The 26,360-nt window shown below is 42.5% G+C and overlaps 1 protein-coding gene and 1 long non-coding RNA gene across 6 annotated transcripts in view; both read right to left on the bottom strand.

The window, feature by feature from the left end:
- LOC106586591 (uncharacterized) overlaps positions 1-410 on the bottom strand; it is a 37,605-nt gene extending 37,195 nt beyond the window's left edge. The window contains exon 1 of the long non-coding RNA XR_014382627.1: positions 172-410. This is a non-coding gene — a long non-coding RNA (uncharacterized LOC106586591). The remainder of the gene's footprint in view (positions 1-171) is intronic.
- A 2,740-nt stretch (positions 411-3,150) lies between these two features.
- Positions 3,151-23,535, bottom strand: mphosph8 (M-phase phosphoprotein 8). 5 transcript variants are annotated; one of them, XM_014174035.3, is made up of 14 exons: positions 23,226-23,529; positions 20,324-20,485; positions 19,135-20,166; positions 18,912-18,999; positions 18,354-18,602; positions 17,839-17,961; positions 17,625-17,713; positions 6,815-6,955; positions 6,592-6,678; positions 6,243-6,397; positions 5,935-6,092; positions 5,728-5,852; positions 5,513-5,596; positions 3,151-5,353 (listed from the first exon to the last, which is right to left on the bottom strand). In XM_014174035.3, the coding sequence occupies exons 1-14, from the start codon at positions 23,313-23,315 to the stop codon at positions 5,312-5,314; spliced, it is 2,625 nt and encodes an 874-aa protein (XP_014029510.1). In that variant the 5' UTR covers positions 23,316-23,529; the 3' UTR covers positions 3,151-5,311. The 5 variants fall into 5 exon arrangements, with proteins under 5 accessions (XP_014029510.1, XP_014029511.1, XP_045563334.1 ...); XM_014174036.3 differs by having other exon boundaries at positions 18,366-18,602; XM_045707378.2 differs by lacking the exons at positions 3,151-5,353; positions 5,513-5,596; positions 5,728-5,852; ... (2 more) ...; positions 6,592-6,678; positions 6,815-6,955 and adding exons at positions 8,175-12,770; positions 13,008-15,318 and having other exon boundaries at positions 19,135-19,313; positions 19,608-20,166; positions 23,226-23,535.
- Positions 23,536-26,360: the final 2,825 nt, after the last annotated feature.

Here is a 26,360-nt window from a genome sequence, read left to right as displayed (position 1 = left end):
TTGGCAATATAGTACCCTCCCACGGCAGGCCAGAAAATGAGATAAACAAATGTTGACTTCATAACATAGCGACTCAAGGGAGCCTGTGGTCATATAGCTAACACCTAAGCAAGTGTTGCAACGTTGACTAATTAACCCTAAAATTGGAATAAACGTCTATGACGTTCTTACCGGAGGAGTAGAGCTTGAAACGATGTAGTTAGCGCCACTGTTGTGCCCTGAGATAAATCGAGGATAGCATGAGCCCAGGGTTGCCAGATAAAGCTACAATTTCTAGCCCAATTACAACTCAAAACCCACCTAAAAGGCCAAAAACTAGCCGCAAAAAATGTTTAACAGCAAGAGAGGAGTTGCCATATCTATACAATAAACCCTTTCCCCATAACGTTATCGAGAGAATTAAGAAGGAATATTATAGTAACTTGTAACGACGTTGGAAGCTAAATTCGGGTTTCAAAATAATAATTATTGCAAGCTGTATGACATTGCTTAATCATAATAATAGGAGTCAAACGAGTTAAATCGACATCCATTAATGGAAAATGATCTGGCGAGTTTATAAAGGGGGCAACTATATTTTCTCTTGCCACATATTCAAATTCCTTTATTATGGCATAAGGCACAAGGGGTACGGCTAAAAGGGCCGTTTTCTTTTACCACGACGCAATGTGGAGTGCCTGGATTCAGCCGTTAGTCCTTGTATATTGGCCATATACCTCATATCCCCGGGGGCCGTATTGCTATTATAAACTGGTTACCACTGTAATTAGAACAGTAAAAAGTATACCAAGGCTTTCAGCCAATCAGCATTCAGGGCTCGAACCAGGTTTATAAATGTTAAGTTTGAGTGATGAAAGTTGGACTGAGGATCTCAATCTCTGAGCAAGAAACACTTGGATGAACATAAAAAAGTGATGTTAGTCTATTTTCTGGAAATTGTGCTGCTATGTGCCAGATGTTAAGCCTACAAATCGTTATAAATGGCCCATTTTCGAGATTGACCGGTCATAGCCTATAGCCCTTGATAGGACTACATCTAATTTCAGATAGTTTACAGTAGCCTAGACAAGATGTAGTCAAGATATAAAGTGAACGAGTTAGCAGCTTGCTTAGTTCAAATTAACAGACACATTTATTAATGAATTTTGCAATAAGAAATGCTTGTTTCCCAAATAGCCTGCTGTAACAGGGGTCATAATTTAAATCACTGAATATTAATAATATGTATATGAACTGAATATGCTTGTCAACAAGAGTCAGTGGGGTTTTTGTTGTTGAATTTGTTGTAGTCTACCCGTAGCCCAATCTGACTACTGTTACCGTCAATTTAATTTGTTCATAATAACACATGGCTACAACAACAAACTGAAGTCCTAGGCTATTTATTACATTTGTTCACCAGCTCCAGGTAGGCTACACAAGTAGCACAATTTGATTCGCAATGACTCCAGTGATATCTTAATTTCAACATATTTATTGTATCAAATGGTTGCCTACAATGGCATATTCATTAATAGCCTACTTGATGGCTAACAGAGGCAAATGTATATTTTTACAAATTACTTTTCCTCATAAAATTAACCACGCGAGGGAGTGCCATAACTTCCATTTCATATTCACTCGGACAGCCCCCGAGAACCAAGAACTGGGCATGCATAAAGCACTTCGCTTGATACCGTTTTCTTTAAGCAGTCATAGAGAATGCACTTTAAACCACCTCCGAGCAAATGTATATAATGCGCCCAAAGTCGTTTTCCAGTGCTTTGTTTCCATTATTTCTTGATGTGTTTCAGTTCTAGCGTATTGCTATGTTTTATGGAAAAGAGTTGGAAATAGGTGTCTCCAAAATGACAATCTAACTAGCCTACCTAAAACTGGTAAGAATTGTCACAACGTGAACGCGTGCAGCTCTCCTCTTGCTCACGTGACTCAGCCAAGAACTGTAGCTCTCTCTTAACCCCCCCTCCTCCGACCTTCCCCACGGCTCACTCACTCACTCAGCAACAGCTTGCCTCAGTTAGCGGTCAGTGACATGTATATTTTTTTAAGAGAAATGCCATGGCAGCCGCGGTACAATTTATAAATATCCCAAAAACCCGCGGCTAATTCATTTTCACCCGCAACATCGTTGTCAAAGTAGGCCAAATGCAGGAAAACCACGAACATGGCAACGCTGCATTCGCCCCAAAGTAAAGACGTTGTCTTAGATGGGATTTACCATCCAACGTCAATGGTGCATTACTGCCTCCTACTGTGCTGGAGTGTGGGCCAGAGACAGTGGTGTTTTCTCAATTAGATTTGTTCAACTCCTGCGTCCTTCCTCAGGCATTTTTTCGAAAAGGTCTACGTTTATCGAGGAGAGGGAAAGTGGACGAAAATGCACTTGTATGAAAGGGTTAAACTAGGCAGATAGCCTAGTGGTTAGAGCGTTGGACTAGCGACCGTAAGGTTGCAAGATTGAATCCCCGAGCTGACAAGGTACAAATCTGTCGTTCTGCCCCTGAACAAGGCAGTTAACTGACTTGTCTAGTTAAATAAAGGTAAAAAATAATCAGTGGCGACCAGTCATGTGGGGCAGAGCCCCACATATTTAGCTAAATTAATATATATATATTAATATATATATATATATATCATGTGTTTCTAATTCCCTGCTTTGCATGTTATGTTGGCCTTAATACGTGTCACACATTAGTTTGTAAATGTAAAAAAATGAATAATTGAGTTAATAAAGCCGCATACAACATGGTCTCTTTTCTCATTTCTTGAGTAAGGCAGCTCCAAAATGCAGGTGATTCAGCCAAGCTCAGTGCTTTCTGTGGCGGTAGGGCAGCCAGCAGAAAATAAAAGGGGTTGGTAATGTTCTCTAGTTGCGACGTGATTGGCTCAGTGTTCTATCACTCATGGGGACACTACCTCACCGCAAAATCTACGAGGAGAGCTCGAAAATTCAAGCGCCTTGGGTGCTGCCTTAGATTTAAATTAGAAGTGCCAATCAAAGAAGGCTCAGGTTTTTGGCCACAGATAAAATGACGACAAATCACGTTATATCTACTGTAGCTTTGATTGGGCTGATCATGTCAACAGCATACTTTCAAAATCTTAGCTAGCAAGCTAGACAAGCAGTCATTATGAATCAATACAACAATCTACTGGCAAATCCTTTTTAATCCTTGCCATATGAAGAGCAATTATAGATAAAACGTATTGGTGCTCATCGGCCATTGGACATAAACATTACACAAGTTGTAAATTGCAAATTCAACAATGAGTGGTTTGGAAGGAATCAGTGGCTAACTGCAAGTATTGCAAAGCAATCACTAGCCTGCTATTCAGTGGAGTGGGTGTGGGTTCCAAGTCTGGGTTTAAGGGTCTCTTTTCCAAGCTTAAAAGGATAAACATTCACATCCAACACCATAGGTCAGAAAATGTTGAATACATTGGCCATGCTGTCAATCCAGCATGATTTCTGCCACATTCAAAACAACTGGAAACACAGAACTGGGAATCTCAGACTTCAGTGAATTCCAGACAGCTGGGAACTTGGAAAACAAGCTCCGACTGGGAAAATACGTATTGAACAGTCATCCAACTCAGAATTCCAACTCTGGCCTCTTTCTAGAGCTCCGACCTGAAGATCATTGACGTCATGATTCAACCTTGTTTTTTTACCCCAGAGTTCCCAGTTGTCTTGAAAGCACCATAAAGCCAGAGAATGCCAGACTTTGATGCCAAAATTTGCCCACAAGAAGGATCTGAGCACAGCACACTGTTTCGTTGCCAGACAAGGCTCCACTGATAGCCAGGTGTAGCGGTGGTAAGGATTCACTCCATGGTGCTGAAAAGAAAGCTCTGCTGTTGGGACAGCTTTTATGTAGGGCTTAACAGTTTGTGGGCAGCGTTTGTCACCGTTATAGTGCAAGTCATGTACTGATTAGTCTTGTGGCTTTGCATCTATGTTTTTTTGTTTTGTTTTCCCCACCAAGATTTATATGCTCAAAACCCCACTTAACATAACCCTTACCATTTTACATTTCAACTTCAAAATTGGGTAGGGTCATCCAAAGGATCCCAGATAACACGAACCATATGAAATGACTCTCCTCCAAATGCAAAAGGTAGAATGCCAAAATAAATGTATAAAGTGATAAAAATTAATTTAGCTAGATGCAATTTTTTTTATGTTAGCATCCTTTTCTCCTTCGAGAAAACAATACCTGATTCAAAGGGTGTGGCAGATTTCAAAACTCTTCCGGGAAGGACTGATAGGATACGCTTGTGCTTCTGAGCCTACATTTGACATATCTTCAGAATAAACTACAGACATGGGTATCCTTTGGTGAATTTCACCATTTTACTAAGTTGCCAGTTTTCACAGCAGTTCACAAATGGGGAAATTATTTCAACGATGTGGCTATTAAGGCAGAAGGAATCCTCATATCAAATTAATTCCTGTTCATATTACGGTAGATTATCATGGATAAATGTTTATCCCATATCTGTGGTATGTCAGCAAGGCAGATCATTGCCAGGATGTGCTCTGCATTATCATCATCGCAAAAACTACCTTTACAAGCGATCTGGATGTCTATTTTGATAAAGTAGTTAAAATCATGCATTCTTGAAAGCTCTCATGTAGTCCTAGACTATTCATCTTTTGTGTTTTCCTCCAATCCCAAGAAGCAGGATTCTTCACTCATAAGGAGTGACACATTAGCCCTTTAGTAAAATTACATCTGAAGCATCATGCTATACTTTAACCCACTCCAACAGTGGCAAATGTGCCTAAATCAACAAACATCCGTCAAACTTGACATTCCACACCTGTATGTACAGGCAATAAAATATAGACAACTCCAGAAAGGCAACATCTTTTCATTTCTAAAATGGTATAATTGGGCAAAGCATTAACTTGGTCCAAAGAATCTGACATTAACTCCTTGCCTGTGATGCCATCAAGAGCACAAACAAAACATCAGGCTATTGTCCCCCTACGCATACACAAAAGCAGAACTCAAAGACTTCAGTTAGAGTATTAATCGTACACACAGAAATATACATGATTGGTCAATGGCCAGGGTTGATATGCTGTTCTTGTCCTTTAATCCTCTGCCAGAGAAACAGTCTCTCAAACTCTGGGTGGATGCTTAATGTCCAACAACTTTATATGAAGGTAGCCTGGTGTGTGTCTCAAACTGTTCTTCATGTTGTGTGATTGCACGTGTGTGAATCTTGGTATGTGTGTGACTCTCCCATGCTGTGCTTGGGGTCCAGGCAGCCTGGAAACTCTGAACTTGGCAGGTGCTACGCATCACTGTAGCTGAACACGGTATGCACAGATGAGAAGCTTCACCTGGGGAGAATGATGGAATCAATCAAATGTATTGGTCAAATTTAATTTATCAACAACTTGTCAGTCTTTTACAGTAACTGGGCTTAGACTCCCTCTCACCATGGCCATGAGTTACTCTGCTGTGTGTGTGTGTGTGTGTGTGTGTGTGTGTGTGTGTACCTTGGCTGTAGGCGACTCTGCCAGGCGAATGAACAGTTTGTTGATGCCTGGCACTGGGCTGAATGAGTAGATGAAGTGACTATCCTGTGGGGTGTAATTGAAAGAGGAAAAGATCAGTGACATGAATCAATCAACTGAGGTAGAAATAAAAAATAAATAAAAAAAATCTACCGTTCTCCAGACTAGGAGTACTCCTGATCTAGAATGAGACTCACCAGGAAGATGGGCAGCTGGAACTTGTCGTTGAGCACCACGGCATGGACACTGCAGGGCCCACACAGCCTGGCTGTGATCTCACTCAGGAAGTTAGCATGGAAGATGAAGAGCAGGATACCTGAGCCTGGAAGGAGAGATTAAATGTTTTCCCTAACCCCCAATACAGTGTGTGCAGGTGATTAGCACTGTTTGTAGGTGTATCCTACCCTCTCCAGGTGTGTGAGGCGATTGTTTGTAGCCGAACTCCAGAGAGAAGTCTGGTCCCTCACACAGTCTGTGACAGGCCAGAGGGAACACCGGCTCCAGCAGGGCCAGCCGAGTCTCAAAGAATGCCCGGATAGTGTCCTCTGCCACACTTGATAACCTGTGTGTGAGGGAGAATAAGATATCACTTTGCTGCTAACAGTATGTGGGGTTACAGTGTACCATCTTAACTCTGTTACATATGTACCTTTATTTAGACATACTAACTCATAAGTTTACAGAGCAAGAGAGACATGGCAGCAACACTCACATGTTGATGTGGTCCTTGATGAGGTCGTACACAAGCAGGTTGTTGCTAACCTTGGCGAAGTACATGGCCGTATTCTTGTGTTTGGACAGGATGTTACAGTCGGCCCCGTACTCCAGTAGGAGGCGCACCACGTCAGCATTCCCCCTCTTACAAGCCTGAAGAACAGAGGCTACTGGTAAGGAACTATTGCGATAAGTCTGTCACACAGAACTTTAGCAGAAATAAGGATATTTACAAATAGGGGTCATTGATTAACTTAATCTCTGTGCTTCAGGGGTGATATGTTGATTTCTAATTAAACACAGCATTTGTCTTCATCGCCCCCGTTTTTTTCCTTCCTCCTCCGTACCTTCATCAGAGCCGTTTCTCCTCCCAGTGTCGGAGCGTTGACATAGGACCCTGCCTCCAGGAGGATAGCAACTGTGGTCAGGAAGTTCTGAAATGAAAAAAAGAAAGGATAGAGTGTTAAGTAAGTAAACCCTGCATAAGACATTTACACACAAACAAGAGTAGTGTATACGTGTGTAGACTGACTGTAATGAGGCGGTTTAAACCAGTCCATCCTGTTTTACCTTCTCTGCAGCGTGCATTAGGGCAGTGGTTCCGTTCTTCTGCCGTCCGTTCACCTTCACCCCCTTCTTTATCAGCAGCCTCAGGATGTCATCCTGTCCCCCTGCTGCAGCCAACATACTCAGGGACATACCGCTGGAGTCCTGCAGGAGGCAACAAACTCCTTCATTACTGAGGACCAAAGCTTTCCAAAGCCTCTGGTAGCAAACACTATGGGGAGGGGGGCAGGAATCAAAATGTATCTGTATGGCTAATTGTTTATAGAACTAAAAAAATAGAAGTTTAGCTTTCAAAAAGTGAACTATTATCGACTTACATAGGGTGTTGTCTTTTCATCCAAAAGGTTAAGTACATAAAAGCATAAAGCACTGAGCAATGGTGATACACTATATTTACAAAAGTATGTGGACACCACTTCAAATTAGTGGATTCAGCTATTTCTGCCACATCCGTTGCTGACATGTGTATAAAATCGAGCACACCGCCATGCAATCTCCATAGACAAACATTGTCAGTAGAATGGCCTTCCTGAAGAGCTCAGTGACTTTCAACATCGCACCGTCATAGGATGCCACCTCTCAAACAAGTCAGTTCGTCAAATTTCTGCCCTGCTAGAGCTGACCCGGTCAACTGTAAGCGCTTTTTTTGTGAAGTGGAAACATCTAGGAGCAACAACGGCTCAGCTGCAAAGTGGTAGGCCACATAAGCTCACAGAATGGGACCGCCGAGTGCTGAAGTGCGTAAAAATTCTGTCCTCTGTTGCAGCATTCACTACAGAGTTCCAAACTGCCTCTAGAGGCAACATCAGCACAATAACTGTTTGTCGAGAGCTTAATGAAATGGGTTTCCATGGTCGAACAGCTACACACAAGCCTAAGATCACCATGCGCAATGCCAAGCGTGGGCTTGAGTTGTGTAAAGCTCGCCGCCATTGGACTCCAGAGCAGTGGAAATGTGTTCTCTGATGAATCATGCTTCACCATCTGGCAGTCCAACGGACGAATCTGGGTTTGGCGGATGCCAGGAGAATGCTACCTGCCTGAATGCATAGGAGAACCACTGGATATCATAAGGTGAATGCACCAATTTGTAAGTCGCTCTGGATAAGAGCATCTGCTAAATGACTTAAATGTAAAATGTAAATGTAAAGGGGGGGGGGGGGTTTGGAATGCCCATGATTTTGGAATGAGATGTTCGACAAGCAGGTGTCCACATACTTTTGTCATGTAGTGTAGATTCCTAGTATTACAACATCATGAAATCTCAGCTGTTTTCCATAACCGTTACAATTCCAAATCCCTGTTGGAACACTAATGATGGACATCAAGTAAGCTGAAAGAGCATGTCTTGCGGCTTAGAAAGTTTACGTCAAGTAACAATTTATTAACGGCGCAAATATAGTATCTTACAATAAACACAATAAGCACCAGGTGGTAACAAAAGGCAGCTTGATAACAAATACATGTTGGTGATAAAAACTATTTAAGCAATGATGTCCATGGTCTTTAGACAGTAAATAGTGGGGTGTGGTTTAAACCCCTGACAATTGTTCTCAGTTAACACCTAACACTGTGGCAGATCTTATGCAGTAACAACATGAACTGACAACTATGAACTCATTTATTTACATTATTCCTCCTTGATCCAATTAGAAGCAACAGAGAGGTTTACTTGCAATAGTAACATTATCTAGTAGGCAAGCAGATCAAATAATACAGAGAAGCAACAGCCGTCAAACCTTATACAAGTTAGTCAGCCTAAATTAGTGTTGAGGAACTTAAACAGCTACTGTGAATCAATATGGTTAAGACCGTAGTGAATAATAGCAACATTTAAAAAGTTGAAATGTTTATCGTTTGACAAGAAGCAATAAAACAAGTACATGTTCAGCTAATGCCTAATAATTCACATCATATTTAGTAGAAAAGACATGTATAAGAGAAATAGCCTAGGTTGTGTGTGTGAATCTCTGAAACCAATTCCACATGCAGAACAAAGGATCTGTTTCCAATTGTTAAGACAGATTTCAGTTATCAATAGTAACCTTTGGCCAAAGGAGTGGATAGGAGAACCAAAAATTGCCTGAAATTGGATGGGAAGTCATCCAACTTTAGTGACCATTAATGTAAAGTTACTAGTGACCATAAACAAGGTTTCGGTTTAGGAACCATAAACTAGCCTTCACACATAAACCTGCGATGTAAAGGGATTGCTAATAAAAGAGCACCCGTTCTTGCCAAACCCATCAGCTATCACTCACGCTGAGTGCGGATTCCATACTTCTTTCAAAGAGTTTACTTGCACACTCCCAGTCACTTTGGGAGAAGGGTGGAAAATTGGGATGCATCCATAAATGGGCCCTTTGATAGGATCTGAACGTGTCACTGATGAGATCGAAATTGGGGAGAAAAATAATATATATATATATATAAAAACAAATATTTAAAAAACTACTGATACATACCGGTAGCTAGGAATACTAGATAGCTAGTTCGCTAACGTTAATAACAAGTACAATATCCATGATAATAAACTCAACCATGCTTCAAAAGCAATCGAGTATGAATAGTGTATTTATAATAAGTAACAATTTACAATGGAGCTGTATTCATCTAAACATTCTTCTTGACATGATTGGATTTTAAGCGGCTCAAACATCAAGCCATACTCTCTTAGCTGGGCACAAATTTCATACGTAAACCCATGGCTCCAGACTAGCATTTTCCCCTGGTGGCACTAGGCCCTATTTCATACACCGCTCCATCGCCGCACCGAACAAAACAATAAGTAACTTTCTCTTTGGAGGAGCAGGGATAGAGTGCAGTGTGAAACCACGCAGTGCGACTTTGCCCTTTTAGTGCAATAAACCTTGTGGTTTCTTCAACACATAAGGTCACTGTTATGCCTGAATTCAACCCAAAACCAACAAGAAAGTCTGCACAGTTGGTAAGTCAAGAAAAGCTCTCAACCATGCCAGCCTGCTTTTAACTTCTATTCATTTCGACTCGCCATACATTTGGCATCTGAACTGTGCGTAACTTTTTCAGTTGGTGGCACCAGCCCATGATTTAGTCTCAACCTACAAAAATTGCAGCGTCATGCAATATAAAATGTTTGTAATCATCTTATAAAGTCAGTCATAGTTCTTTTTTGTAATAGACTACACCGAGATGTTATTCAAGAAATAAGTTGTTTAATCTAACATGTCCAATCAGGAATGCATGATTCAAGATATTTTGATGTGCAACCTAATCCCATGATTGGCATGAATTTTGGGTTGACAATATGGATATTGTTGTTATATTTTAATGTTTTTCCTTTTTCAATAAAGATGAATTTGCCTTCATCTACAACATACATTTGGGGCTAATTCAACATCTGTGGAAGTGGAAATTCAAAACACATTAGATTGCTAACTCTAAATATGATACCCACTACTAGTAGCCATGTATTAAATCAGTAAATGTAATGTCCTGAAAAAAACTCTGCAGTTGTAGGCTACCCAATGAGACCTATATGCCCTCACAATGTTCGATGCGTATTTCACTCGCCACTCCGTATCTGAAAGCCATATAAAATATTGTTTGTAAAATAGTTGCTACTGAGCTCAATATTGAGTTTAGAAAAGTATACCTACAGAAAGCTGAGACCTCATTGTTGTACAACCAGAACAAATGTTTTTCTACCAGAGAGGAGAGTGGCTCACTTATCATACCAGCAGGCCCCAGCGAAGCAGGGGCAGGAGGGCAGACACTAATATTACAGGAATGAGGATAATGAACTTTACTGTTTGACCATATCATATTAGCCACCCAAAAAATAGGAAGGTTTGAGTGAGGTGACAATGTAGAATGTGCAGCTAGCACAGATGGAGCCCTGAAACCCATTCACACCGCACTTCTACCAGGAATAACCTGCTAAATTCCCAGGTTTGCTGGTCAGTTGTTTTTACTCAAAACCTAACCTAGACATATACACAAAACATTTTGTACATCTGGATCCAGATCCATTTGGTGAAAGTAAAGTATACCAGTATTGTGATCAAAAAGCTAAAGTCAACAGTTTAACTGTATAGATTTGCACAACAATCTACGAAGTTGTTAAAAAAAACTAATCATTATGCACTGTACTTGGTACATGTTACCTATCCATGTGGAGCATATACTGTATTTCAGTCAGTTATTGTGGCCATTTTTATGCAACATGGTTCAATCGAAACATGTGGTGCGTTTGGATTCCAAATGTACATCCATGAGGCCTTGTTGCCATTGCTGACCCAGGAGATTCAGTTTGACAGCCTTTGTAAAGGGCCATTGGAATTATTTCATAACAAACAGGTATGATTCCATCCTTCCTTGCCTCCTTTCTCCAAGGTTGCAAATGTGTAGCCCATGCCAAAATACTGAGTTTTGGTACCACATAATGCATTGTGACAATGGAATTTTGTAGTTGAGAATTTCAACATCTGTGAAACAAGTTTGCATGCATAATATCACTATGTAGTTGCTACGGATACGTTCGTAGAATAAAGTAGATACTTCATTCTTGCTCTACGTCACAAAGTGAGATCAGAGTGACCAAGGATGGTCAGATTAAATCAAAAGCCATCTTCTTTCTCCATCCGTGCATACCTCCAACCGTGGGAGGTTTTCAAACTAGTTCAAGGTAATCATAAGGACAGATAAACAGGAGGATCTTCTGGATGTCCCAACGGCACCCCTGGTTTCTGATGCACAACTGGACTCTGTTGCAACCCTGGTTTCTGTGTCACAGGAATTGGTTTTTCACTATCCATGTTTTGTTTGCCTGAAATATGCCTCCTGCACATTGTCATTAATGTGTTATGCACATAGTTTTTTACATCTTTCCATGTTCTGCCTTGTAGAACTGGTTCAGCTGCAATACATGCATCACATTCCTTTTTACCTGGAATCTTCATCAGTTTAGTGAAGTCTCCTAGCTGCCGCCTGACCGCAGCCTGAGCCTCATCACCCCAAATTTTCTGTTTCCTTGGTATTGCAACAGGACCTGCCTCTAGTCTCTCCTGTGCAGATACGGTCATTGTTCCACCAACTCTTTCCTTAGCACTCTTTGCCTCCGTTTCTTTTTCTTTCTTTGCCGCTCCTTTCTTTGTCTGTTGGGTGGGGTCCACTCTTGTAAGACCCTTTTTCCTTTTAATAGATTTTACTGTGTTGTGCACATAGTTTTTGATGTCCCTCCAAGTCCTGTCTCGTACAGCTGGTTCATTGTGGAGGCATACTTCACAGTCCCGTTTACCTGGAACCTCCATCAATGAGATAAAGTGTCCCAACTGACGCTTCACCGCAGCCTTAGCAGCATCACTCCACGGTCTCCGTTTCCACACTGTGCCCACCTTACCCTTCCCCACAGAACCTGTCCCCTCAGGAACTGCCCCGACAGGAAGCGTCTGCGTTGGAAGTGTCTGGGCATGAAGTGTTGGCGTAATAACTGTATGCGCTGGTAGTGTTTGTGCAGGAAGTGTCTGTGCAGGATATGTTCCGGCAGGATATGACCTAGCAAGTTGTGTACCCACAAAATGTGTCCCCGCAGGATATGTCCCTTCAGGATATGACCTGACAGGATTCGTCCCCGAAGCATAAGCACTTGCAGGATATGATCTTGCATCATGTGTCTCTGCAGTATATGTCCCTGCAACATATGAACCTGCTGGATAGGTCCCTGCAGGATGTGTCACGGTAGGATATGCCCTCGCAGAATCTGTCCCCGCAGAATATGACCTCGCAGAATGTGATCCTGAAGGATATGACTTCTCAGGATATGTCCCAGCATGATATGACCTTGAAGGCTGTGCCTCCACAGTATATGACTTCGCTGAATATGTCTCTGTAGGATATGATGACCCAGTAGGACATGTCTCAGTAGGATATGTCCTTCCAGTATCTGTCCCCGCTGGATATGTCCCTGCAGAAGATGTCCCTATGAAATTAATAAACAGAAGAAAAGGATTCATGAACATGTGCCATTATCATATATTGTGAAGAGGAACAGAGCAAACACTATAGAGTAATAAGTTGCCAGCTTCTCAAAAATGTAGGTCTAGTGAACATGTAAATGTGCAAAAACAACAGATTTTTCCACTGAATTTATCATTTAACCCCTTAAAACACAATGGACATTTTTCTCCAAATACCCTGTTAAGCAACTAATACTCACCATATGTAGGAGAAACAACCCTTTCCTCAGATGGCCCTGGAATTACCACTGGAACCTGATCCATTGCAAGCAGCAATTTGCTGATTTCTGCTAGATGTGCTGCATTTTCAGAGAGCCTGTAGTACTCTTTATGGACCTGGGTGTCATGTCCCAATAACTTTGCCACCTGATCCAATTCACTTTCATTCAAGTTTAGTATTTGGCAATGGATAGCAACCTCTTTCCTCACTGTCGCATGGATCAGACTTTCAGGATTCTTTGCATCACACTCATGTGCACACTTCCTCAGACAGTCAAACCCTCTGATGTAGCTTGCTGCATCCAGGCTACGTGCAAAGACATAAGGGTTGTCCTTTGACACACCAACTTTGTCTCTGTTTGCAATAAGGATCTCAAGAGATGAGATCATCCTCTCTGTTAGTAGGACTGGCATTTTCCTACCATTTTTGCCTTCTATTTCCAACCTGGTTAATTTGTCGTCACCAAGCTCCTGCTCCAGCCTTGAGAGGCTATTGAAAATGTCTGCACTAGCTGGAGCTTTCTTCCTGTTTGTGTACGTTTCCAACAGCATTTTCGCAACTTCCCCTGTCCTTTTTCTGTTGAAGAGAGCTATTTCTGCAAGAAGAGTTTCATTGAGCTTTTTCCAGACAGCGTTGGTGGGGTTCTCCAGCAATTCTTTCTTCGCTGTGTCCTCTGCAACCTTGAGAAACTTCTGAAGTTTGATCAAATCCTCAGTTAGTGAAGACACATCAACTTCATCACACTGAGGGACAGCACTGAGGGATAGACCGGAAAAACAGTTATTCCAATCGTTTTCAAGTAGTTCAATAAACCTTTTGGCTTGTTCCTCTGCCTCACGGTCCTCTGTCATACGACTCTCCCCAAAAGCTATTTCAGTAGCTCTTTTCAAGGAATAGCCAATCTTTAAAGCAAGAGATGGGGTCTTGTACCTGTCGGAGGCAGGGTCATGACCACTCATTTTCCTGGCAGCATGAACGGCCAATTTGAATTTGGATGGTACACATACTTCATGCAAGTATTGGACATCACAGTCCATCTCATTTACATTAAGTACAAATCTAGCCAATTCCCTCATTTTTGAACCAATGTAAGTAAACTGTGACTTGGCATGACCATGCTTTGCAGATAGTGCATTGCCATATTTACATATCAGGGGATCATTTTTGATGTGGCATGAGATGTCATCTTGATTCATATTGTGTATTATTTCTTCACATCCTCCAGTAGAATAGACAGGCAATGGAACAAGTTGAGAGGACCCAGCCTGGATCCTCACTCTTTTTCCTCCCCTCGTTTCATCTTGTCCTTTTCTGGCATTACATGTGCTCTCATGCTTCCATAAATCAATTTTGTTAAAAAAAGCTACACAGTGTTGGCAGGGTAGGTAGTCACGCACAGAAGCACCACTGTAAGAGGGTATTTTCTTTGTCACAACTTCACCGTCTCCAAATTGAAGAATTTCTAAGTTGTGTTGATCATTGCCTTTGTTACGGAGTTGGTCAAGCAACAGAGACCTGATTTTGGAGAGTTTTGGGAAGCTGATAGCATGAGCAACAGCTTCTTCTTCTGCGTGCATCCTTTCTAAATGTCTTGCAATGTTGTGGTGTGGTTCATTGCAATACAGGCAGAAGTACTTTTTGTCCAATTTTCCCTTATCATCATCATCATCTATCGTACTACATGCGCTGACGGTCATTTTTGTGCTGGAACGTAAGCTTGACCGTGTACCTTTCCGTGGCGCAAATATTTTGCGGCAAGTTCTTTTAGCCTGTGCCGTTTTTGGAGGGTCCTGCTCATATTCATCCTCGCATGAGCTTTCTGCATTAGATGGAAGAGGATCTGACCCACTTGGAACGCTTGAATCAAGTCTTTGTCGTTCTACCTCATCACCTGAACTGTTTTCGTGAATCTCGTCACCACTCGAACTGCTTTCATCAGCATCCTTCTTTATGTCACATAAAGCTCTCTCCATGTCACATAAAGTCTTCTCCACATCACATGAAATATTATCTTCACCACACGAAGTCTTCTCTTTATTGTGTAGACAATGTTTCTCTTCCTTGTGTAAATAATTCTCTTCGCATAGAGGAATCTCATCTTTGCAAAGAGAATTCCTTTTGCGGCGAGGATTCCCCAGGCTGCGAGGATTCCCCAGGCTGCGAGGATTCCCTGCTGCACATAAAGGCTTCTCTTCATCACATAAAGTCTTCTTTTCCACATTTAAAATATCCTCTTCCTCATTTAAACTCTTCTCTTTGCCACTTAAACTCTTCTGTTCAACAGTGTATGCCTGTAAAAGAACAAGTAAACGTAAGATTCATAACTTATGAAAGGTTAATCTCATGATGCATTTCGTTTCAAATGTATGAAAAGTGGGACGTAAAACAAGCAGCTTCATAGCTGTTGGGAGTTAGTGTTTAACTTTTGTGGCAAAGAGAAATTAGATCAACTATACCATCATACTAGACAAAGCTGGCGTCCCCTGCCCTGTTTCATACGCAGAGAAATCTAAAATCGTGAAAACCTCATAGTACTGCTCATTGAAAACATGTACAGTACACATTGTGAGTCATTCAAATGATCGCCTAAGAGCACCTCAACAATGCTCTCAACTTCAATCACAGTCAAGCAAGAATCAATGCAATGGTTACACAGCACCAAACTGCGTGTAGACTGAATTCTTCAATAATAAAAAAAACCACATGTGACCCATTCAAGGAATAGTTTATGGCTTTATTGTATTAAATCAGCGAACTACAACGTTTTGACATTGTAAATATGTCTGATGAGGAATTAATAATGTGATGTTGGATGAGATGCTGCATGGAGACAAGGTACAGAAAAGAAAACGCCATGCAACTAGGCTTCTAACCTCATTTTGCCAATGACTGTTTTGAATCCTCAATATATTCAGTATTTTGTGACCTACATGCAATGATGAGCGTTTGGTGGGTGATTTAAAAGTGTTTTCACAAATAGACCTGAATAAGCTCCTGGAGTGTTTGGCCGCCTATAAAGATGCAAAACAAACTCTGGTCCGAATGAATTCTGGTACTTGCCCAACAGTTACAGTTGCAGCAGAACGTTTCAGAAATATAATATATATTCAGCAGGCCCTTAAAAACACTGATTGGTCCACACTAATACTTTTGAGTCCTTATAAATTGTAATAATAAACAAAGCTATATTGGACAACCAATATAACAACCCAAACAAAATAATAATGTAACTGGGAAAGTAATATTAGCCTATGTAAATACATATTTTGTTAATAGAATACATGCTTATGGCAGTAGTTTGTTAAACTGTGAAGGTTTTGTTCGATTCATATTTAATTATTATTGTACACAAAGACAACCATGGCAAAAGCTGAAATGTGCAAACTGGTATTGTAATGAGTGACTAAGGAAGGTTTTTTATTTTAGTTTTTCGGCTATTCATTGTCGATAATGAAGATGAGTGAAATGTCAGTACTGCTATGTCCGCAGCAGTTTTACATGCTCTGCGGTGGTGCAAGAATACTTTTCTGAAGGCATTACTGTACCTGAGGTAAATGTTGTATCTTATAGCTTCTTTGACCTCTTGCTCATCATGTTCTTTGTCTGTTAATGAGAAGATAATACCTGTCTGAGACCACTTTAGCTGTCTCCATAGTAACGTATGAAAATTATCTGACAACTGTGCACAACAACAAACATTCAATGCAATATAAAGCTTGGATTTATTCATTGCCAGACAAAGTTGGCACAACAGTTTATTAGGTATGATAATAGGCAAAACTTGTTTTTCAAGCAATGTAATAAACATTACATTTTACTAACTGCATTTTCCTATTCAAGCTTAACACATCTTTACAAAACAATCTGTAGCTCCATTAGGCTAAATTAAATAACTGAGTAGTTAAAGGGGATAATCTGCTTACCTTTGATTGCTTAGCGGTCCTCAATGGATACAGTCAGCAGGTACTGTAGTCGGATTCTCTCTTTCAATGTCCTGGTATTCAACCTCTGCATGCCATCACTGGCTCTCACGTTATATCCAATATTTAAACTGTTTTATAACTCGATGGCTAAGTTAAGTTGATCCAGTTGTATCTATGTTTGAACCAGACTGGCTAAATGAAAATGCATTCTACACAATATATTTAATTAAAGCAGCAATCTGTAACTTAAATTTCCAGTCCTTTGTACTGCGCCTGCAGTCATTTCTGGAATGAAAGTAACATATTGTGGCTTTAATTGAGTAATTCATTATGGTACTTGGCGCTGACGTATATGCAATAGCTAAACATATGTATCAAAAGCCAATCTGTTGCCACCCCAAGTTGGTTAACGTTCTTTTGTTGGAAAACCCGAGAACAAAGCTAAAGCTTATGAGAAGAGAACTGTGATGTATGTCGCAAAATGGTCCTCATTTGAATGAACTCACAAGTATAGCCACACACACACAGGCTACTCTAACAAAAGGTAAAAACATCTTTAATTGACTAGTTGTGACTAGTTAGTGCTTGTACTGGGACTGAATAAATATGTGGAACAGCTGGGGCTCCCCAAAGACAGGAGCAAAGCAGGGGGGAGAATGGAACACAGAACGTACCTCCTGGTCCAGATTGTAGTCCTCTTTGGAATTGAGTGCAAGTTTCACAGACATGTAATCCCCACTTTTCACTGCATCCCGCAGCTCACCTGAGGGACAAACAGATTTCACATCAGTAGTTGTCTATATGCATGTGTGGAAGAGAGAGGTCCATGTACAGCCGATGTTGAAAGACTGCTGGGAAACATGAGAGAGAAAGAGGGTATGCACTTACTGGGAGATAGAGGTGGAGCAGAGAGAATCTCATCCTCTCCATTCAAATGTTTCTGAAAGTCCTCCAGTGTCATCCAGTCCAAGTTGAGGTCCATTCCAAGGTTAAGAGAGGCTTGCCCTTTGTCTGTCAGTCACAAACCACATCCAATAGTACATTTAGTATTATTTCACATGGCCATTATGAGAGTCTCTATCCAGAAACAACCATTTGCCCCTAAACACTTGTGTAGATCTGAAAGGATTGGATAGGTGTAAGCAATAATGGTAGGTTTTGTAACAGACGTGTGTGTGTGTGTGTGTTGACTTTTCTGGGTGTGTCTTTGTGTGTATGTATGTTTGTGTGAGTGTATGTACGTATGTATGTATGTATGTATGTATGTATGTATGTATGTATGTATGTATGTATGTATGTATGTATGTATGTATGTTTGTGTGTGTGTATGTATGTATGTATGTATGTATGTATGTATGTATGTATGTATGTATGTATGTATGTTTGTTGGTTCTGTGGCGTACCAAACTGCGTACCAGACTTGTCAGCGCTCTCCAAGGGGTCTTGATTGTCGTCACAGGCGATGAAGAGACGTGGCTCACTGTCCTCCCTCCTCCTCCTCCTCCTGTCATCCTCTTGGGTCCTCCTCTCCCAACGTTGAGCCTCCTCCCTCCGGTCCTCTCCGCCGAACTTTGACTTCTGGGCGGGTTCCTCCTCTGCCTCCACCCTGTCACCAGTCTCCATAGCACCAGGGCTCTGACTGGGCCGAAATGCTGTTAGATAAGAGAAAATAAACAAATAAAAAGGTGGCATAAAAGGGGTTCCAGTGTGGCTGAGTTTGTAGTTTGCAACGCCAGGGTTGAGTTCGATTCCCACGGAGGACTAGTACGATAAAGTATGAAAATGTATGCACTCACTACTGTAAGTTACTCTGAATAAGAGTGTCTGCTAAATTACTAAAATGTCAGTCACATTTTTGTTTATGTCTTGATTGAGTCAATATGTAGTGGCTGCGTCCACTACATTCATACACAATTCAAAAAAAGAAAAGCTTAACAACGGACCCTTTTAATTTTTCTCACCGTCTGTATGTTTGGACTTATCTGGCTCTGACTTCCGAGCAGGTGACTCCTTTGTCGGCTTGGTCCTTTTCTCAATTTTCCCTATGAGCTGAAATTTGAACATAAATATATTAAGATTTTACTTGAGGCAGCTTAAGATAGACTTTGCGGGCCCTGCCACTGGCTATATCACCAGCATTTATTTACTAACCCCGTACATTTAGTGCAGAACTGCTTGGCATACCTTTGGTGGTTTAGTGTTCTCTGTGGGGGTGGGCTGGTGGACCATCTGTTTGCGGGGAACACGGTCCTTGGCCTCGCAGTTCAGCAGGAACTTCTCAAACAGGTTAGTGGAGGCGGCCGGCTCCTTATCCCCACCCACTACAACTTTAGACTCCTCCACAGTCTTGCTAGTGCTGGCCCCTGCACCAGAGGAGGAAGAGGAAGACGAGGATGAGGAAGAGGGAATTTTAGACGGTGCAGGAGTGGCCTCGTGGCTCTTGCCCTTGGCCTTCTTGTGGACTTGGGCCGGGGCAGGAGTGTCACTGGAGTCAGAGGTTGGTGTGGGCTCATCCCGGCCCTGGCTCTTGGAGGAAGTGAGGCTCTTTAGTTTTGCGAGGCCACTCGCGGAGAGCATTGGCGACGAAGTTTCCAGTTTCTTGCCTTTCTTGTCCTGAAGGAAGTCCTTGATGCCCTGCAGCTTCAGTTCTGACTTACCCTTCTTATTCTTTGGCTTGTCATCAGCGCGAGACTTTTCCGTTGTGGTGGTATCATCCGTCTGGGACTCAGATGGCCCCTCGCTAAGCTCCTCTTCCAGGGGGGCGGTGGCCTCATCTTCAGTGGACTCCAGATCACCCCTTCGATCCTTCTTTTTCTTATTTTTCTTCTTCCCTTCCTCCCCATTCTCTTTTTTCCCGTGCTTCCCTCCATCCTTGGCCTTGTCCTTCCTGTGCTTCTTGGAGGGCACAGGGGCTTCTTCCTCTTCATCGGAGTCAACAAATCTCTTTTTGGAGTCGGACATCTTGGTTCCGCGGCCAGGGGTTGGGGGAGGGGAAAGCTCCTCTTCATCAGACTCCGGTGCCGGACGAGGCCTGAAGTCCTCCCTGCGCTTGTCTTTCTTCTTTTTCCTCTTCTCCTTCAGGGGAGGTGCCTCCTCCTCCTCCTCTTCTCTGGGCTTCTTCTTTTTCTTCTTCTTAACATGCATGTCTGTGGGCTTGTCAATATCACTGTCGCTGTCAGAGTCAGCATCGAACACATCACTCTTCATGGGCAACTTCTACAGAGGAGAGGGGACATTCACATCAGCCATTGAAAGTGATATTGGTTACTCGAAAGGTAGTTAATGTAACAGTCAGTCATATAAAGCACTTTCCATTCCAACAATTAGACTCGCCTTTCTTACGATGGCTATGATCCTTCTGGGTGGGACTTACCATGCATTTCTTAGCATCTTGGTCTTTCATGACCTTAGCCTCTGCCAGAGCCCTCTTGTAGCCCAGCAGCACCTCCCTGCAATCCTCCAGGTGGGCCTCAGGCTCCCACGTGTCATCGTCAGAGGAGTAGTTCTTCCAGCGAACGCGGTACAGGACCTCCCCCTAAAGACAAGGGCAAATACAAGTGGGTGAGAGCAATATGGAGAATTTTTTTTTTTTACCAGTCCAGTTCTTTCATATCATTGCAGAAGATGAAGACTGACTGAGTGACTGTATTGGGCCTACACCTACTCATAGACCTCCTGTGTGTATAAAAAAGACTGACAGAGTTTGTATTAAGTCTGATCCATGCCTACTCAGACCTCTCCATCTGAGACAAACAGATGGAGATAAGCGGCTGTGTCTGGCAATGTGGCACACAGCCAGTACTCCCAGTCCCCTCCTTCCCATCCAGGGCACTGGGACACCAAAGAGAACCAGTCACAGGGGATAACCGTTCTGACACTAGCTAGGTTTCCATACAATTGGCGACAGATTTTCATGTGAATATTCTAAAATCTGCATAAAAACAATATACGCATTTTCCCCACCAGAGATGTCTCCATCAAATGTACTTGTTGCCGATAAAAGGCTGTGCGTGATATCATATTGCACATAAACAACTTTTGAGGTTAAATTCCCAAGTTAAATGGGTTTCCATCTCATTTTCAACTCTACTGATCGTTTTGTCACAAACATGTTGCGTTTTATAGCAAATGTGCCCACTCTTCTATTGGCATGTGGCTCTAGCCAATAGTTTCCAGATACAGTGTGGGTAGGCTACCTACATGATGAGATTATTTTGGACAAAAGAGAGAATTTCTATTTGTCAAATGACAGCCAAGCATGATCATCATGTCACTAGAATAAGAGCCTAGATATTTATTGGAAAGAAGAATCAAGCTCATCATCGTGCACTTTCACCACCCTGTGGAGTTTATCGTAACTTATTTAATCTGTAGCCTAATAAACTGCATGCTTTCCTGAGTCGTTGTGGCAGGACCACAACATATCACGAGACGTCAAGTTTATTTTGATATTATGGTTATTATATCAATATTAGCACATAAAGGTGCTTCCACTGCCATTTCTCACAAAAAGATCCCACCTTGTCTAGCGTATTTTGTTTTGTCGACATCTGGAAAGTTTAGACAAATTTTCATCACTCCTGTCGTGACATTCTTTATCCAACATGTCCTTTACTCACATAAAAAGGTTGGCTGAAAACCTGGTTACTTTGACAGTAGATTTTGCTTGTTTGTAGCATGTGAGTAATGTGTTCTGGTTCAAATGAGGTACACGTGTGACTGCAGCACAGTGCATGGCTGGTTGTGATTGTAAACAAAGCACAACGAGAGTCAGGTTTCTCTCTACCCGCCTCCCTCAGAGGCTTTGTTTTCCTTTTTCCCGCCCTCATACTCTCAGCTCAAGAGCAATTTAGATAAGAGGAACTGGCTGTGCAAGTGACTTCTCCACACACCCTCCTCCAATATTGCCCTCCCCTCTTCTTCCGGAACTCTGGAGGTTTGGCGGGGCTGGGTGATTCACTCTGAATCGCTGTTGAGCCACAATCACAAGCCTCAGAAATCCTCTCTTTCTCCCATTCACCTAACACTCTCTCCATCTCAAACAGATCAGACCTACACAAACACATTCTCTCCCTTTACTTATACACACACACAGATTCTTGCTTGCACTTTAATAGAGGAGCCTACTGCTTAAGCACTCAGTGACACATGGCCCATGTTGTGTGGCAACTCAGCTGCTCTCTTCTATAGTGTAGTACAGTGATGTCACCAGACTGAAATGTGGTAGCCAACTGTGATTGTTAGGGACCTTTGCCAAACTCTGCTGCCCCCCACCACCACCAAAGTGTGAACTTGGCCTTATACATAAAAAGCATTGAATTGGTGTAAGAAAAATGGTTGACTGTCTACACCAATTAGCATAGCAGGTAAGTCAGTTGTTCCATGTCAACAAACTAATGTGTACACTGCCATCTTGTCCATTTGAAATAGACAAGATGGCGGTATACATTATTGTATTACTTCATGGTGCAAAAAAAAAAAAGACTTAATAAAAAAAAAGCGCATTTTCTAAATTCCAACGGTCAAACCTGCAACTAGCCATGGAAGTGTAGAAGACAGCGGTGGTTTCCAAGTCGGGAATTGTTTAAGTATTGCCGATTAGAGACTGGTCGAAAATGTCCTGCATGCGCTTAACACTAACTGTTAACGTTACCTAAGAATCAACGGCTATCCGCCAAACTGTAACAGCTAGTAATATCTTAATAGCTCTGGTCTGTACCATCTTATTAGGTACCGTGGACAATTTGCTTAATCGCTAATACGTCTAGCTATTTAGCTAGCTAACGTACATAAAACATGTATAGACTATTAGCTAGTTTGCTAACGTTAGCACTTTCCTAACCAACTAGCATAGCAAATTAACTAGCACATGTAGCTAGTTAGCTAGGTCATTAAAGACAATTACGACTTGGTTGTGCAAGGCTTAGTACAGAGAGTTTGTTTTATTTGGCAAGTCTGCGCAAGTGGGGCTGGCTGAAGTCCAGAAACGCGAAGGAATAACATCAGTCGGTCCGACCTTGGCCTAGCGCAAGGAGAGGATGTCGTATGGGCAAAGTTGTGCAGCCATTTCAATTTCCTTTCGGTTGGCTAACTGTGCGTGGACATTTTAGCATGTCTAGCTAGCTATGTTGTCTATTTACAGTTTAAATAAATGCATCACGGTTCCCAGTTTTATAAACCTTCTCATTGTTGTCGCATTGTGTAGTTAGATAAAGCTAACGTTCAGCTAGATGGCTAACTAAAACTGCCTAGCAGTAGCTAGCTAGTTTCGTTACCTCCTCCGTTCGCATGTCAATAATCCTCTCCACTTCGTATACATCTTCAACCTCGTCTTCGCTGTCTCCAGCCTCTGGCTTTTCCGCCATTTTATCGTTAGTTATAAACAATTATTCGTTACTTTTCTTATTATGCCTTAGCCGGTATTACAGCCAAGGCCGGAGCTAGCTAACTAGCTACAGTACAATATGTCTATTTTTTCATTTACTTCGCTAGCCACAGCGACTTTCTGCTACTAGCTAGCTGGTTAACATTACAGAGGGGGAGCTGATAGACTAGGTGAGCTGTCTGAGTAGGCGGGGAAAACTAACAGTACATTTTCACCAGACGTGGCGTCAGCGGGAGAAGGTCCGCCTCCATTCCATCTTGATGTCACACAGAGAAATGTGCAGGGTATTGTGGGAAATGAGCGGCGAGAAACCTGCTAGCAGAACGGGAGAAAAAGTTGAACAGTAACTGAGTTTGGTGAAACATCTTTGATATGTTGTAATGGCCAGGTATATTTTCTCATTAACGTGGTATTTACACTGAACAAAAATATAAACGCAATATGTAAAGTGTTGGTTTCATGAGCTGAAATAAAAGTTCCCAGAAATGTTCCATACACACAAAAAGCTTACTTCTCTAAATTGTTCTGCACAGAATTGTTTACATCCCTGTTAGTGAGCATTTCTCCTTTGCTAAATAATCCATCCACCTGACAGGTGTGGCATTTCAAAAAGCTGATTAAACAGCATGATCATTACACAGGGGCACCTTGTGCTGGGGACAATGAAAGGCCACACTAAAATGTGCAGTTTTGTCACACAACACAATGCCACAGATGTCTCAAGTTTTGAGGGGGCATGCAATTTGCAATGCTTACTGCAGGAATGTCCACCAGAGCTGTTGCCAGAGAATTGAATGTTAATTTCTGTACCATAAGTCGCCGCCAACGTTGTTTTAGAGAATTTGGCAGTATGTCCAACCGGCCTCACAACCGCAGACCACATGTAACCACGTCAGCCCAGGACTTCCACATCCGGCTTCTTAACCTGCGGGAATATCTGAGACCAGAACCCGGACAGCCGATGAAACTGTGGGTTTACACATCCAAAGAATTTCTGCAGAAACCGTCTCAGGGAAGTTATTTTATTTAATTCAATTTTTTGTTACTTTTACCCGTTCCCCCCCAATTTCATGGTATTCAATTGGTAGTTACAGTCTTGTCTCGTCGCTGCAACTCCTGTACAGACTCGGGAGAGGTGAAGATCGAGAGCCGTGCGTCCTCTGAAACTCAACCCAACCAAGCTGCACTGCTTCTTGACACAATGCCCACTTAACCTGGAAGCCAGCCGCGCCAATGTGTTTCGGAGGAAACACCGGGCACCTGGCGACCGTGTCAGCGTGCACTGCGCCCGGCCCGGCACAGGAGTCGCTAGTGCGCGATGGGACAAGGACATCCCTGCAGGCCAAACCCTCCCGTAACCCGGACGACGCTGGGCCAATTGTGCGCCGACCCATGGGTCTCCAGTTCGCGGACGGCTGCAACAGTGCATGATCTCGAACCAAGAATCTCTAGTGGCACAGCTAGCAGGGAGGCCTCACGGAAGTTAATCTGCGTGCTCATTGTCCTTACCAGGGTTTTGACCTGACTGCAGTTCAGCATAGTAACCAACTTCAGTGGGCAAATGCTCACCTTCGATGGCCACTGGCACGCTGGAGAATTGTGCTCTTCAAATCAAACTTTCTTTCTCACATGCGCCGAATACAACAAGTGTAGACCTTACCGTGAAATGCTTACTTACAATCCCTTAACCAACAGTGCAGTTCAAGAAGAGTTGTTCAGCAGTCTTATGGCTTGGAGGTAGAAGCTGTTAAGGAGCCTTTTGGTCCTAGACTTGGCGCACCAGTACTGCTTGCCATGCGGTAGCAGAGAAAACAGTCTATGACTTGGGTGACTGGAATCTATGACAATGTTCTGGGCTTTCCTCTGACACCGCCTATTATATAGGATGCACCATGCCAAATCTTTTCCGTTTCCTGAGGGGGAAAAGGTTTTGTCGTGCCATCTTCACAACTGTCTTGGTGTGTTTGGACCATGATAGTTCGTTGGTGATGTGGACACCAAGGAACTTGAAACTCTCGACCCGCTCCACTACAGCCCTGTCTATGTTAATGGGGGCCTGTTCGGCCCGCCTTTTCCTGTAGTCCACGATCAGCTCCTTTGTCTTGCTCACATTGAGGGAGAGGTTGTTGTCCTGGCACCACACTTCCAGGTCTCTGACTCTTACCAGTTATCTGACCCTTACTGTAATATTTGACCATGAGAATACATTAGGTCTTTCAAAACTCTGTGATAGCTGACAGCAGCTATAGGCCTACGTTATTATGGCCATATTTATTATGATCAATTGATTTGATGAGGATGTTGTATTCTAAAGTAAAAGGCTTTCTTCTGGAAGAAAAATATTTTATATGACTGGCTGATCATTACGGCCCACTGGACAACGCTTCGCCCCAAAGATTGCCCGCTAGCTAAAGCAGGCCACTGTGAGTATGCTAATGAGTTGCTAGCTAGCTAGCTAGCCAACTTTACATACTGTAAAGCTAAGTGAAATATCATCAGCTAACTAACTAACTTCATATTAGCTTGTTATCTTGATGTAGGCCTAGTCCCTGTGCCCAAGAATGCGAAGGTAACCTGCCCAAATGACTACTACTACTTTGAAAGGCTGGTCATGGCTTACATCAACACCATCATCCCAGAAACCCTAGACCCACTCCAATACGCATACCGCCCCAACAGATCCACAAATGACGCAATCTCAATCGCACTCCACACTGCCCTTTCCCATGTGAGAATGCTGTTCACTGACTACAGCTCAGCGTTCAACACCATAGTGCCCACAAAGCTCATCACTAAGCTAAGGATCCTGGGACTAAACACCTCCCTCTGCAACTGGATCCTGAACTTCCTGACAGGCTGCCCCCAGGTGGTAAGGGTAGGCAACAACACATCTGCCACACTGAACCTCAATACCGGGGCCCTTCAGGGGTGCTTGCTTAGTCCCATCCTTTACTCCCTGTTCACCCACGACTGCGTGACCAGGCACCACTCCAACACCATCAATAAGTTTGCTGATGACACAATA

This window comes from Salmo salar, chromosome 25, assembly GCF_965601325.2.
Source record: "Salmo salar chromosome 25, fSalSal1, whole genome shotgun sequence".
Lineage (NCBI taxonomy): Eukaryota > Metazoa > Chordata > Actinopteri > Salmoniformes > Salmonidae > Salmo > Salmo salar.
Note: the sequence above shows the minus strand (reverse complement) of the source record. Positions and strands in the feature narration are given on the sequence as shown.

Excerpts from the sequence above, each read along its gene's own strand:
- mphosph8 (XM_014174033.3), bottom strand. The coding sequence starts at position 23,315 with ATGGCGGAAAAGCCAGAGGCTGGAGACAGCGAAGACGAGGTTGAAGAT. Across the intron at positions 18,603-18,911 it reads TAAGTCCAAACATACAGACG|CATTTCGGCCCAGTCAGAGC; the intron begins GTGAGAAAAATT and ends CTTATCTAACAG. Across the intron at positions 15,319-17,624 it reads ACTACAATCTGGACCAGGAG|GCATACACTGTTGAACAGAA; the intron begins GTACGTTCTGTG and ends GTTCTTTTACAG.